This window comes from Electrona antarctica (assembly GCF_951216825.1).
Source record: "Electrona antarctica genome assembly, chromosome: 10".
NCBI classification, from domain to species: domain Eukaryota; kingdom Metazoa; phylum Chordata; class Actinopteri; order Myctophiformes; family Myctophidae; genus Electrona; species Electrona antarctica.
In genome coordinates this window covers 46,853,134-46,868,061 of record NC_136791.1, presented here as the reverse complement: position 1 = coordinate 46,868,061, position 14,928 = coordinate 46,853,134, and the positions used below count along the sequence as shown (strand labels likewise).

Below are 14,928 nucleotides of genomic sequence, written 5' to 3'. Positions count from 1 at the left end.
AACACCAGGGTATACATTTCTCAATGGAAGAGTGGGTAGACCACCTTCCAGATGTGCCACTGCAGATGTGCCATACTGTAGTTACATTGTTAATATACTAACATATTATTATATTAATATGTTAGTATATTAACAAGGAGTCTATAGACTTTCGATCATACAGAATGGTTAATCGTCTGAACTGCAGATCTAAAAGACAAAGCTCCAAATACAGATACTGGTATGCAAATGGAAGGTTAAAGGACACATCCTGCATGCTTTGCTCTGCTCTCTTCTGAATTCTGGGTCTTCCGGTCTCCTTGTTTCAGAGGTAGTAGAAGAACACTTCCCACTCAGGGAAACCCTGTTCATGTGGCTCCCCTCAACCTTTAGTGATGTTTAATCCATTTTGGGTGGGAACCCCTTTTGGTGTTAGCATTATGTTATGCTTTAGCTATTGAAAAATAGCAGATCTACAAGCTCATAGCGCGCCACCGAGTGGCGCGCTACGAGCTTGTAGGTCTGCTATTTTTGAAAAATCGAAGAACGACTGACATAGAAGCATAGCTTTTTCAGAAAACTGTCAGGATGTAGAAGACATTTTTAGAATCTGATCTCAGGTCAGTGGGGGAAATTCTGAATCAGATATTATGTTAACCACAGCATGCATCGCCTGCATTACTCTTAAAAAAAAAAGTGTACTCAATTACTTTTTTTTCTTTTTAAGCAGGATTTTGTTCCTAGGGTGGAACAACCTCTGCACTCCAGAGACACCAACTTTCACTTGTGTGGAAACTGTTGCCAAGCACTAGACGTTAGGCTTGAACTCAAATAGCCTATATCCTTGCACTTCTGTCAGTAATCCAACTACATATCCTGTCAAAATACCCCTCTGTATTTTGGTAAAGGGAATTATGTGCAAGCACATTCTCTCTTTAAAGTCTTTATAGTCTTTATCTGCTGTGGTGTTGATAGCAATCAAGATTATAAACGTGTTGAGGTTCCACCGCACTGTGAAAACGACTACATACATTTACATTTTTCATTTGCTCATAAAAACTTGCAATTGCAAGCTATAACATGGCATATCGAGGTCGTTTACGCCAATGAGAAGGAAGGGATTTTTTTTCCCCCTTCTGTAATTCAGAAAAGATGGTTTTGGCACGTTCTGCTGAGGATAATAAACCACTTACAATACATGGAGCAATTTTGTTATATAATGCTGGTTCACTTCTCTTTATCACTATATAAAGTTGCTGATTCCATCTTTGCTTACATGCTTTGCTTACGTTTGCATCAGTTAGTGGTTACTTCTGTGGGTTTCGGGTTCGTGATCATGACCTTGACAGTAAGGTAACAAGACTGAACATGCACTGACATTTGCAGACCTGGCAACTTTGAGTTTTTACTTTTAAAATATTGGACATCTTCTGTAGGTCACACACACCCAGTGGAATCTTAAAAAAAACAAGAATGCAATTACAATTTTAAGAATCTATCAAGAATCTATGTATCTTAATGCCATACTGTAGGTGTATGATGAAGTCATGATGTACATTGCATGTAATGTATTTGTCGAAATGAGCCGATCTACAAGCTCACAAGTGGCGTTAACTTTGGCTATTTTCCCTATTCATTGTTTATCCCATTTTGGGCGGGAACCCCTTTTGGTGTTTCAAGCATTCTGTTATACTTTAGCTATTGAAAAATAGCAGATCTACAAGCTCATAGCGCGCCACTTGAACTTCTATTTTTGAAAAATCATAAAAATGCGGCACAAATCTTTGATTAGGTATATATTCTTTCAGAGCGAACGTTTTTTTTGAGTGGTGCAACCACTCCAACGAACAGCAATGTCCGTGTTCAACTAACTATGTTTGTGTGTTTGTGACCAGTACCAATGAGTACCAAAAGTGGCGCTGTTGTGCCAGAAACGGAGAGAGAGAGATAGTACTGCATGTTGCCTGCTAATGAGAGAGAGAGATACAGAGAGGGGGGGGGGGGATTTGCACCACTCGGTTCACACGGGTGTGATTTTTATTTCAGGCCTAAATGGGTTAATAAAGTATATAGGGCATTGCATGATTGTATGTAAGGCACTTAAGTGGCTAAGAAAATGTCGCCCTCTCTGTTTTCTTCTTCCATATTGAATTCTGAAAGAACCCATTAACAGGACGACACGGCAGAGAATGTGTTAAACCTCCTGGGTTGACCAGTGACAGAGCGATGATGATGATGATAACGGTTGGTTAGGGGGTGGGCGGGTGGGAGTGGGGGTGGAGGGGGGGGGGGTGTCAGGAGGTGTCCGCAGCATCTCACCGCGGCTCTGTTGCCTGCTGATGACGCCCCCTAGCGTCCATCTGCGGTCCAGTCTCTTCAGATGGGCCTTACGGCGCTTAGTGACTGATGGACAACACATGCCGACCAGACACACACACACACACACACACACACACACACACACACACACACACACACACACACACACACAAACAAACATGGGGGGAAACATAAAAAGCAAGCACAAACAAACATCATGATTGTTGACAGGGGTCGCCGTTATTAGTCACATGGATGGAAGACATTGTAAGGAACAGGACCACAATGGTTATGGGACATGATGAGGCGGGCGGATGGTGAGGAGAGTTGAGTGAATGTTATACAGAGGATGTGTTAAACCGAGAGCTATCATCTCTGGGCCTTGTAATTATCAGCATGGTTTTCCCCCATTCTGTCCCGGTTGAGCATCTGGGACACACATTGCTGTTCCAGGAATGCCATCGCATTAACCCATTCTGGGCGGGAACCCCTTTTGGTGCTAGCATTGTGCTATGCTTTAGCTATTGAAAAATAGCAGATCTACAAGCTCATAGCGCGCCACCGAGTGGCGCGCTATGAGCTTGTAGGTCTGCTATTTTTGAAAAATCGTTAAAAGGTGGCGCAAATCATTGAATATATATGGCGACTGTGGCTCAAGAGGTAGAGCAGGTCGTAGAGCAGGTCGTCCAATGATCCATGGGTCGGCGGTTCGAATCCCGGCTCCTCCTGTCTACATGTCGAAGTGTCCTTGGGCAAGACACTGAACCCCAAATTGCTCCTGATGTGCTGGTTGGTACCTTGCATGGCTTCCGCCGCAATCGGTGTATGAATGTGTGTGTGAATGGGTGAATGTAATGCACAATCTATGTAAAGCGCCTTGGATAAAGGCGCTATATAAATGCACCATTTACCATTTATTTACCATTTAGAGCGAACATCTTTAACTAAAATCTTTGCTTCTGGTGGGTCCCTGGAACTACATATTTTGAGATGGGGGTCCGTGGCCCAATAGAGATAATTCTGGGGGTCCTTGACATGAAAAAGGTTGAGCACCACTGACGTTTTTCAGAAAACTGTTAGGATTTAGAAGCCTTTTTTTTTAATCGACCTCAGTTCAAAATGGGTTAATAAAGAGGCTGAGAATTCCACTGGTTGGAGTGGTGTGTGTGTGTGTGTGTGTGTGTGTGTGTGTGTGTGTGTGTGTGTGTGTGTGTGTGTGTGTGTGTGTGTGTGTGTGTGTGTGTGTGTGTGTGTGTGTGTGTGTGTGTGTGTGTGTGTGTGTGTGTGTGTGTGTGTGTGTGTGTGTGTGTGTGTGTGTGTGTGTGTGTGTGTGTGTGTGTGTGTGTGTGTGTGTGTGTGTGTGCGTGCCGCCCCCAAAACACGTCTATAATTCTCCATGGCCTTTTCTTATACGTAAAAACACAGCTGAGAATGATTAGCACCAACGGGAAGACCTTTTGTCATGTGCCAACATTTTAAATTGCAGGGTACACATTAAATTATCTTCATTTAAGGAAACACTTTTATCAGTGAATGCCATTGACCGTATTCACACGGCAGCCATTTAGCACTTTTTGTCATACAGTGCAGGGAGGGAGGTGTGTGAAGTAAGAGCCGTCATACAGTGCAGGGAGGGAGGTGTGTGTGAAGTAAGAGCAAAATGGCCATCATGTGAAAATAGTACATTTTCGATGTTCAAGGCAGAGGGCGATACCGGTAAGGATTTGAGGGATCCTCAACAGTTGTCTGTTGTCACTGCAATGTCACTGTTGTCTAGGGATGCCGCCGATTCATCGATTTTCCGATTAATCGTCGGAGTCTCCGAAATCAATAAAAATAAATAAAAAAATGATTTTTTTCTTTTTTTTTGCCAAAATATAGGCTAATAAGTAAGGCTGCATGATATATCGAACATGTACCTTCATCAGAGTGGAGAATATAAGTATAAATCAAGTTGAGAAAAGCCACTCTTCTCTGTCCCTCTCTCTAACAGACACAGTTAACGATCGCTTGTTAAGTGCCTGCCAGACAGACAATCAGATGAAATGAAGGCAGTTGTAGAGTAGGGTGTTTTTCACCCTTCAATTAATCGATTTATTAATCGGCAGAGCTGTCGATTATTCGATTTGGCTGATGGTCACTTTCTGGCATCCCTACTGTTGTCACTGTTGTCACTGTCATTTGGGTGGTGCAGATTGGCTCTCTAATAATGGGCAGTGGTGGACAAAGTACTCAACATCAGTACTTGAGTACTATTGATACTCCTGGTCAAACATTAGTCCACTACAAGTGAAAGTTGCTCAGTCACATTTGTACTTGAGTACTTATACTGGAGTACTTGCTGTTACTAATTACAAAGTACATCTTTTATATTTTGTATTGCTGCATTAACATTTAAATAAATGAGATGCCGATCCAATGGATATGCCTGTATAGAGCGTCACAGTCCCGCCCTCTTTCATGACGACGCCAGGCCCAGGAAATGATTCCCAATGCATTTTTCCCATAGACATTTCAAAAAGTATTTATTTAAAGACGGTTACGCCGCGGACAACGCCAACTCGAGTCGTGACAACTCATGACAACAAACACAATATTTTGGACCAAACAACAAAAAAATTGTTGTAACCTGCCGTTTTTTTCTTCTTTCTAATTATTTTTTCAGCCCAACATTTTTTATTTGTTGACATGATTTGCCACAACGCGAGTTGGCTTTGTCTGCGGCGTAAACGTCTTTTAAATAAATACTTTTTTGTAATGTCTATGAGGAAAATGGACCGACTCCCCTTTCTCCGGGCTCCTCCGTGCCGACCCCGGCCGAGCGAGACCGAGACGCCCCGTCTGACTCAGTTGTCCTGCCACGGACCGCCCTAGGGCCCCCCCAGGAGAATCATTTCCTGGGCCCTGGTAGGGGGCGGGACTGCGACGCTCTATATAGGCACTGTCCTCCTGGTGGCCAACTTTAGTAGTGACACTACTGCACATGCAAGACATAACTCTATGGCACGAAATTACGCGGAGGAGACCCGTGACATCACCAAACACGTAAGAAGGGGACATGGGCAGGCAGATACAGAGATCTCCATATATGGGTATATAAAAGTGACACAAACAGACAGACAGATACAGAGGTAGGTCACAGACAGACCGATGAGTACAACGGGTACTCTGACAACGGGTACAACGGATATTGCATAACCCGGGACATCCAATCCCGTTTTGCATCGTTCCCGAGTAGGCCGCGGTGCCCCGGGTCTAGTAGTGAAAATAGCAGATCTAAAGCTGTATTTGAAATAGGGCTTAACCCATTTTGGTGTAAGCATTATGTTATGCTTTAGCTATTGAAAAATAGCAGATCTACAAGCTCATAGCGCGCCACCGAGTGGCGCACTACGAGTTTGTAGGTCTGCTATTTTTGAAAAATTGAAGAACGACTGACATAGAAACATAGCTTTTTCAGAAAACTGTCAGGATTTAGAAGACATTTATAGAATCGTTCCCAGGTCATTCCCAGGAAGTTGTTCATAATGTGATGAGTTGTTCATACAGTAAGTATCCAAAAATACAAATACTCAAGTAACGTACAGAATACAGATACTTGAAACAAATTATTTTTGTCACTGTCCACCACTGAATGAATGCGGTATGAAAAGAACGTGCGCATCACTAACCCATTGATAAGGCAAAAACCAATTAATTTAATGGACTACAATTTATTTACGTGTGAAATATGACCACTGGGAGGCAGAAGATATACACACTGTCATCATCATAACACTTATTTTAATAAGAAGGGGGGGCACACACAACTCAAACTGTTTTGAGCTATCAAAGTGTCCATATCTTGGCTCTCGAAAGACTTTATCATGAGCTCCAGATCCAGTTTTCCAGAAACAACGTCCCCATTTTGGTGACAGAGAGAGGTGGCAGCTGAGGCTGCTGCAGTCTATGGGGATTGACAGAAAGATGGTGCTTTATGGGCTGTGGGCAAGTCCCAGGGCTGACTAGACACATAAACACTAATTACACAGACACGTCCCCCCCCCCCCCTCCCCCCAAAGCACTTTGGCAGCCTGCTATCTGCAACTGAGGTGCGTGCGTGCGTGCGTGCGTGCGTGCGTGCGTGTGTGCGTGCGCGTGCGGTAATATTTCTGTGGTATGCATCAATCTTGGATTGAACAGGGGGATGAAGACGTTAGTCTATACGTCCCACTAGGGAGGGAAAGGGCTAGTCAGCACATTGTGAAACTGTAGAGCTATTTAGCCAAATGCATTCTGTTTCCCTCCCTCCCTCCTCAAGTCAGAAGATATACAATGCCAAAGGGATCCGGGGTCCCATTGTTAGGGAATACACAAATCGTACACAAAAGATTTCTTTGGCTAGAGTGCTGGAAAATCTGAATGTTTGTTTGGAAGTGTAAGATACAATGATTTCCGTGCCTGCACTTTTTTTTTCGTTCTTTCGCACAAATATACTATAAAACATTAAGGGGCAGTATTATGCGTGTCTTAAGTACCAGGTCTTATTACTTAACTTAAGACCTGGAGGCGTGATCAATGCCATTTGGCTATTCTGAGTGGCCAAACAGCATTGACCACGCCTCCAGGTCTTAAGTTAAGTAATAAGACCTGGTACTTAAAGGTATATTCAGTGATTTCACTTAATTCAAATATCACTTATTTTTTTCTTATTTTTTGGATAATCCTCCCTACTATAAAGTGTGCTGACCATATGTGTGTGGGCGACTGTGGCTCAAGAGGTAGAGCAGGTCGTCCAATGATCCATGGGTCGGCGGTTCGAATCCCGGCTCCTCCTGTCTACATGTCGAAGTGTCCTTGGGCAAGACACTGAACCCCAAATTGCTCCCGATGTGCTGGTTGGTACCTTGCATGGCTTCCGCTGCAATCGGTGTATGAATGTGTGTGTGAATGGGTGAATGTAATGCACATCTATGTAAAGCGCCTTGGATAAAGGCGCTATATAAATGCACCATTTACCATTTACCATTTATATAAGGAGTTCCTCCCTGTCCCCAGTGAGCCCCTGGGGTCAAAAAACCCTAGTTTTGGTTTGGGCTTTGGGTGGCAAAGCCTTCATCCAATCAGGATGAGAGGGGCCTTCCTCCAATCATGATCGAGTGGGGCGGGCCTTGGTGCACACGTGCTGTTGGTCTGTTGTACTTCCCCCACTGTAGTGCGTGTGCATGTGCACATCTTGTTACCGGGGTGGACCGGGGTTTTTTCCAAATCACCCAAATCACTGAATGCTCCTTTAAGACACGCATAATACTGCCCTCAATGATAACGTTTTCTGAATTTGAATGTGATATTATAAGGTTGGAGTTCCATTGTGCTAGGGCAGGGTGATATGGGGAAAAAAGTATCACAATAACCAGAAGAGAAAATGGATAAATATCAGGATATAGAATCACATATCAAATTATGTATAGTTATTATAATTATCTTGACTGCTTGGTATTTGGCTGGCATTCTTAAGTATTAGGCTAAATAAATATGACTTTGTAATCGGTAATTGTATCTCGAATCTTCTCGATTCACAATATTTGGAAAAATATCATGATACGATTACAATAAACAAAAAAATGTCTATGTTACCCAGCCCTGCATTGCAATGAAACTTTGTCTGAGGTTACAATGAAAATATTTAAAGAATGCAACAAGGATATTGGATTGGCCCAGAAGCTGGCTTGATAAGTGACCAATTGTGAGAAGAAATCAAGATGATTGCGTGACTGAAGTCTATCTTTGCCAGCTTCTCATGTCAGCATGGTCATCTGGCAAACTGCGTCCTACCTGCCTGTTTTATTAGGTGTGTTCCCTAGCTAGTTTCAGGGTTTTGGATCCTTCACTGGCCGCTGAACTAAAGCTCAGTAACTCAGAGCATTTATCATGCATCGACTATTCGACTTACATCTACTGTAACTTCACAAACAGTCCACTTTGATAAGCAGAGGTATGAACTAGCAGAATCCCTCACAACTTGCTGCAGTTTTGCAGTTAATTCTTTCAGCGCCATTGCCGTTGATCAATGGCAATTGAAGCCTAATTTTGATAGTACTAACGCTTACCGCCATTGTCGTTGATTAATGGCAATTGCGCTTTTATAGTGCATTCGATCGATCGAGCCATAATGCTACTTACGTTAGCCGGTTAGCTAGCTATGTTGTTAGCACAGCACTGGATCGTCCATCTTAGATCATCGTCGCCATAATAATCCATTCTATCCGTTTCTTTCAATCGCCTGTATCTCCTATTCCTTGTCCCAGATGGCATTTTTGGTCAATACAGCGTTTCTTTGACGGCACAGAGCCGGCGATGTGGAGCTCTCCAGTGCCCCGGTTTGGATTCATATTGTAAACAAGGCCTGTCCGGGCTCCGTTGAGCTTCCTAGGATAATCTACTTCCGGTAGACTGGAAATGTGGCTTTTCAAAATAAGAGCTCAAATGCGAAAAATGCTGGCGTGAATTAGATCTTAATTTTTCAATAAATGCTAGCGCTGTAAGTGTTAAAAGAAAGGTACACTATGGCAGTGGTTCCAAAACCTTTCAGGTCAACACCTAAAAGATAAACTATATTTGCCTGAGACCCAAACTAGTGAAAATAGCAGATCTACAAGCTCACAACACATCGCTTTGTGGCGTGCTGTGAGCTTCTAATTTCTATTGTTTTCCAATATATGGAATTTTGTTTGTTGATTTCTTCACGAAATTACAAAAAGCAAATTTTTGTTTTTTGAAAATGTTTTGAAATGAAAATGTTTTGAAGAAAAATGTAGGAAACAAATTAAAGGGACCCATAAAAATTGGTCCGTGACCCAAACTCGGGTCTCGACCCAGCGTTTGGGAACCAGTGCATCATGGTGTCTCATCCCATGTCCTCACACTGAACTAAACACTAGTGGAAATAAACACCCCCAACGCTTTTCCTGAGTTTACTCAGTAACTCTGTGGAGGGTCACATGGTTTTTAGTGTTAGACTGTGTCTCTCTCTCTCTCTAGTCTCTACTGTACAGTGCTTCACTGTATGGCACATCACTCAGTACACGGCTGTGGCTTAGTCTCCCCCGACTACTCGGCTGCTCCGTGTTTACTCAAGGCTCAATCCGCGCTCTGTTTCTGGGGATGCTTACGATGGCAGCGGGACAGAGGGAGTTGTTCACGCCGACCCGGGCGTCAACCTTCAACGTAGGTCGGCGGCGCTGGCTCTTTGGGTGGGTTCGCTGCGTTTTGTCTGACACGGAGGACCGAGTGTTGAGGGTAGAGGTGTGTGTGACTGTGTGTGACTGTGTGTGTGTGTGTGTGTGTGTGTGTGTGTGTGTGTGTGTGTGTGTGTGTGTGTGTGTGTGTGTGTGTGTGTGAGCGTGTGTGTGTGTGAGCGTGTGAGCGAGCTGATAGATGCGTACATGCATGGCATGCACGTTTCTACAATAAGGAGCTTACGTGTCATACCTTCCTCGGCTTTGGAGGCCCCCAGCTCCAGATCGTCTCGCGTTGCACTGTGGGAGTTCAGATAGGTGGCAGGAACCCAGCCCTGCTCCTCCACTGTGCTGACAAACCACCAGCCTGAAAGGGAGGGAGGGAGGGACGAGGGGGGGGGGGGGGGGGGGGGGTAGAGCAAAATAAGGTCAGCAGGGTCCGTTCAGGGCAAAGTAGAACAAGGCCATCAGGTGTACTTCCGGAGGGAAGGAAGTTGACCCAATTTGGGCGGGAACCCCTTTTGGTGTTAGCATTATGTTATGCTTTAGCTATTGAAAAATAGCAGATCTACAAGCTCATGGTAGACTACTAGACCCGGGGCACCGCGGCCTACTCGGGAACGATGCAAATTGGGAATGCATGTCCCGGGTTATGCAATATCCGTTGTACCGAGTGGCGCGCTACGGGCTTGTAGGTCTGCTATTTTTGAACGACTGACATAGAAACATAGCTTTTTCAGAAAACTGTCAGGATGTAGAAGACATTTTTAGATCTGATCTCAGGTCAAAATGGGTTAAGGTATCGGAAATGTACTGTATAAAGTACAGCACAGTCATGGTAATGTAATATGGGAAAAGGGGAAAAGCATGTGTTGTGTCCCGTTTTCATACATAAACATGTGATTACACTGACCCTGAAAGCACTGAGAAAACACCTTTCTTCGTCCTTTTTTTCCAGACTTGACTACGGTAGCGGTGGTCTCAAAAACATAAGGGGAACTTTGACAGAAAAAGACTCGCTCACCGTATAGAAAATAGAAGTAAAACTCCTTAAGACTGAGACTTAAGAAAATATTTTTTCTTTTCTTTTATCATGCTCATAAAGTGCTCTGTGCTCAAAGTGCAATTAAAAAGCAAACGTTTCGGTCCCAAGACCTTCGTCAGTGCTATATGATTTTCAAAGACAAAGAACTTGCTCTTAAAGAGCTCCAAAACAATACACCTCAGGTGCTGAGAATTGCTAATTGCTAATTGATGACATCACCAGATTACACTGCACCCTGACATGTTTTGTGACTATAGAGCGTCGCAGTCCCGCCTCCTACCCTGGACCAGGAAATGAAATCCAATGCATTATTCTCATAGACATTTCTTAAAGTATTTATTTAAAGACGGTTACGCCGCGGACAAAGCCAACTCGAGTCGTGACAACTCATGACAACACAAACAATATTTTGGACCAAACAAATAATTACAAAGAAGAAAAACAACAAAAAAAGTGTTGTAACCTCCCGTTTTTTTCTTCTTTCTAATTATTTGTTTGGTCCAAAATATTGTTTGTGTTGTCATGAGTTGTCACGACTCGAGTTGGCTTTGTCCGCGGCGTAACCGTCTTTAAATAAATACTTTAAGAAATGTCTATGAGAATAATGCATTGGGTTTCATTTCCTGGTCCAGGGTAGGAGGCGGGACTGCGACGCTCTATAGATGAACATCTTGCAACGTGATTCCTAGTGAATGTATGATTTGAATGATGATGATGATACTCCTTTACCCCATTGCAGGAGTTGTGTGTGTTGTAGTCAAACAGAGCCATGATTGAAAACACTCATTTTGATCATAGGGGATCACATAGAAATGCACATTGAGCATGCAGACCATGTAACCTTGATTCTGTTGCCAGCGGACTGCCTCTATAATGGTTTTGGGGGGCGACGGGGAAAGTCGGACCGACCGCCTAGCTATATCTCACCCGGTGATGAGGTCCCTCTCTTTCACAAGCATCAATCATAATTTTCAAAGGAATGAACTGGCCAAGATCTCCATTAAGGCTTGTTGTAGCTTGATGTGATTGGATTCCTTGGGGTATGACAGCATCGATTTGACAGCTGCTTCGTGACAAATGTTGTGATTGAAGAGCTGGTGGACATGCAACACAGTGAACAACACAGCACTGCATTTCTTTTTTACGAAGACAATGAAACAAGCAGAGTGGGTGGAGTAAAGTGATACTGTGTTACATTAGGTGCATTTTTATTAGGCTTTTGGGTGAATTCGAGTCTGTATTTGATCTGAAACAGGAGAGAAAAGATAAATCGCCCGCTACAACAAACAAAGTTCCCTAATGCTTTCAATATTACTTAGGCCTAACGTAAATACTAACCCCATGCAGCTCTGCCATGACATTCATTTAACCTATTCTGACCTGAGATCAGATTCTAAAAATGTCTTCTACATCCTGACAGTTTTCTGAAAAAGCTGTTTCTATGTCAGTCGCGCTATGAGCTTGTAGATCTGATATTTTTCAATAGCTAAAGCATAACCTAATGCTAACACCAAAAGGGGTACCCGCCCAAAATGGGTTAAAACACCGCACCGCAACACTTGACGTGATTTCATGCCTATATTCTCTGCAGGAGACAGAAGTGACAAAGACATCACTTAAATAGTCCTGGACATGGAATGCCACGTACACAGTATTTGTTGTGGTAACGGAATACAATATGGCTGCCAGCCCTCTTGACAACCCATAAAGAAGCTATGAGTGTTCCACCACGTATGCACAGCTGGCCCAATGCTTCCAGTGTCCACTTTTTTCAAAGGGTAGAATGGAGTTTTTGAGCATTGTTTAGCTACAAAGGGATAGTAGTAGTTTGTCCTACAATAAATGAAAATGTCTGGAACATACGTAAATGTTGGAATGGTTAGCTTATCGCACCAGCTAATACATAACATAACAGTACACACTAACTGGTCATAGTTAGCTTCCGACCCTGGATAGCCCATCTCCCATGCTCTGGACTATTCTCTCAGGGTACCTCTTGTCCTATGTATATAGCTCCCAGCCTTATACATAAGGATTATTTATTATATGTTTCATGGTTGTTTTGTTTGTACAGTATGTTTGTGTATAGTTTCATGTTACAAAGTGGACCACAATGGAAACAAGCAAAGGCGTTTTTGTGTCTAAGTCCATTTGGCGTTTTTTAAAATGATGTCATTTTCTGTCATTTTCTTAAACTGCCAATAAAGTATTCTACAGTATCTATCTATCTAGTACATACATAACAGTACTAATAGGTAATAATAACGTCATAATACAATACATAGTGTTAGTGAAAACTGCAAGGTGAACGTTCAGCAAATCGCTCTTCTACAGCAATCAGTTCTCATCCTTAATGCATTACCCTCAAGACAGGTAGCAATTAAATGTCTATTGGTGACCCATTGGGATTAAGGGGATAAGTGCAGGGACAATTACTGGAGGCTGATAGTGGTTTGAACTCTCCGCCACAAACCCCCAAGCAAGCAGAGTGCAGGGTGAGAGAGCCAAGCTGCAGGCTCCACCTTTAATCATTTTCAATGACTCACTTCATCATGTCCATTATCTGTTTGTTAGGGGGGCGACGGGGTATTCTGTAACAGGTGAGGGTTTTTTGGCATCGGCAGTAAAATGGATATTTCAGTAACGTTGGCAGGAGTTCCAGATTCATCCATCCATTGTTGAAACGTCGTACACACATACAGTACATCTGGCTGTGCCACACAAGTCGCACCCTCAGTTGAACGATGTGGCAGCGGTGGCCGAACGGTTTGCGGAGCGGTCTTGATACCGGAAGGTCGCCAGTTCGTATCCCCGGACCGGCACGTTAAAATTACCACCGCTGAAGTGCCCTTGAGCAAGGCATTGAACCACTACCATGAAATGTTCTATGAGCAGGGCCTGGCTGTAAACAAGTATCTGATGCTTAGTCCAGTTACCCTGGGTAAATATAGTAACTTTGCTTTGCTTTGCTTACTATACTGACTGACTGAGCGTATATGGAGTTCGGGTAGCTCCACACACACACACACACACACACACACACACACACACACACACACACACACACACACACACACACACACACACACAGATGATAATGCCTGTGCTTGTTGGGTCCTCCTGGCCCTAAGCCTAGCATTGGCCAATGCTCAAGGACCTAACAAGCCATGTAATGTGCTCAATCTTTACACCAAAGCTGTGGCTTCAGAGAAAGCGTATGCCAATATATCACACAGAGAGCTGTGAGGTAAAAAAATAAAAAAAGAGAGTGAGAGAGAAATAAAATGGTGACATTTTCCTTTTCCACGTCAATATTGAAAGCTCATACACATGTGCCGGCGAGTAAAGAATGATTATTGGAAATATACAGAAGATTCCAGTATTTTCCCTTCATGACATTAATAGTAGGTGACATGGTAATTTTCATGTGTTCCCAGCAGCATTATAGCCACATTTGTTATTTTCAAGATGTCAAGATGTGTCATTGTTTACTTCCATCGGTCATTGCAAATTATACAAACTGACATGAGATTTACATAATGCTGATATTGACCCGACTGAAACAGTGATAAATAAAGTAAAATGGGTCATTATAGAGCCTGGTTAGAAAGTTAATGTCCATAAAGGGACTCGAGTTGACAAATTGCCATTCTCACGTTGGCATTACAACCTGGGGAAATAATGTCATTTTCACTTCTGCAAACCCGTGAGTATAGAAATGAAAAGTAAGCGTGGCGATGAGGTGTGTGGGAATGCACCTTCATTGAAAGCACTTAACCCATTTAGGCCTGGTTTCTGGAAAAACCTCATGTTTCTATATCAGTGGTTCTCAATATTTCATGTCAAGGACCCCAAAAATTATATGTAATATGCCGCCAACTCCCATCTGAAAATATGTTGTTCCAGGGACCCTCCAGAAGCAAATATTTGAGTTAAAAACTGAAACTCTGAAAGAATATATATTCAAAGATTTGAGGCACATTTTCACGATTTTTCAAAAATAGCAGACCTACAAGTTCGTAGCGCGCCACTCGGTGGCGCGCTACGAGCTTGTAGATCTGCTATTTTTCAATAGCTAAAACATAACATAATGCTAACACCAAGAGGGGTTCCCACCCAAAATGGGTTAAGCAAACATCTGAGTATATATTCTGAGCAATGACAAACTGTCACGTTAAGAGGACTGAGTAAATAATATGCTGTTATCGATGGCTATAGGCCCGTCTTGCCTGCATTTTTCAACCCTGATCCCATATAGCAGGTGCTTATAGGCTGAGTTCACCCAGCCTCAAAAGAGGCAATAAAAGCACTTTAAAAAAACACACATCCCACTACACGATTGCTGATTTCCGCAGCTTTATATCATAC

General features: G+C 43.1%; 1 protein-coding gene and 1 long non-coding RNA gene across 3 annotated transcripts in view; one reads left to right on the top strand and one right to left on the bottom strand.

Moving 5' to 3' along the window:
* The window catches only part of LOC306931547 (SH3 and PX domain-containing protein 2A-like), a 97,227-nt gene that overhangs the window by 5,934 nt on the left and 76,365 nt on the right, over positions 1 to 14,928 (bottom strand). Inside the window, exons 8-9 of one of the 2 annotated variants that reach the window (XM_079512954.1) lie at positions 9,769 to 9,882; positions 2,299 to 2,382 (exon numbers count right to left, since the gene is read on the bottom strand). In XM_079512954.1, coding sequence (XP_079369080.1) covers positions 2,299 to 2,382; positions 9,769 to 9,882 — 198 coding nt within the window. The remainder of the gene's footprint in view (positions 1 to 2,298; positions 2,383 to 9,768; positions 9,883 to 14,928) is intronic. The other variant, XM_079512955.1, reaches the window with a different exon arrangement.
* The window catches only part of LOC306931558, a 67,451-nt gene that overhangs the window by 24,090 nt on the left and 28,433 nt on the right, over positions 1 to 14,928 (top strand). The gene's annotated exons all lie outside the window — the stretch shown is intronic.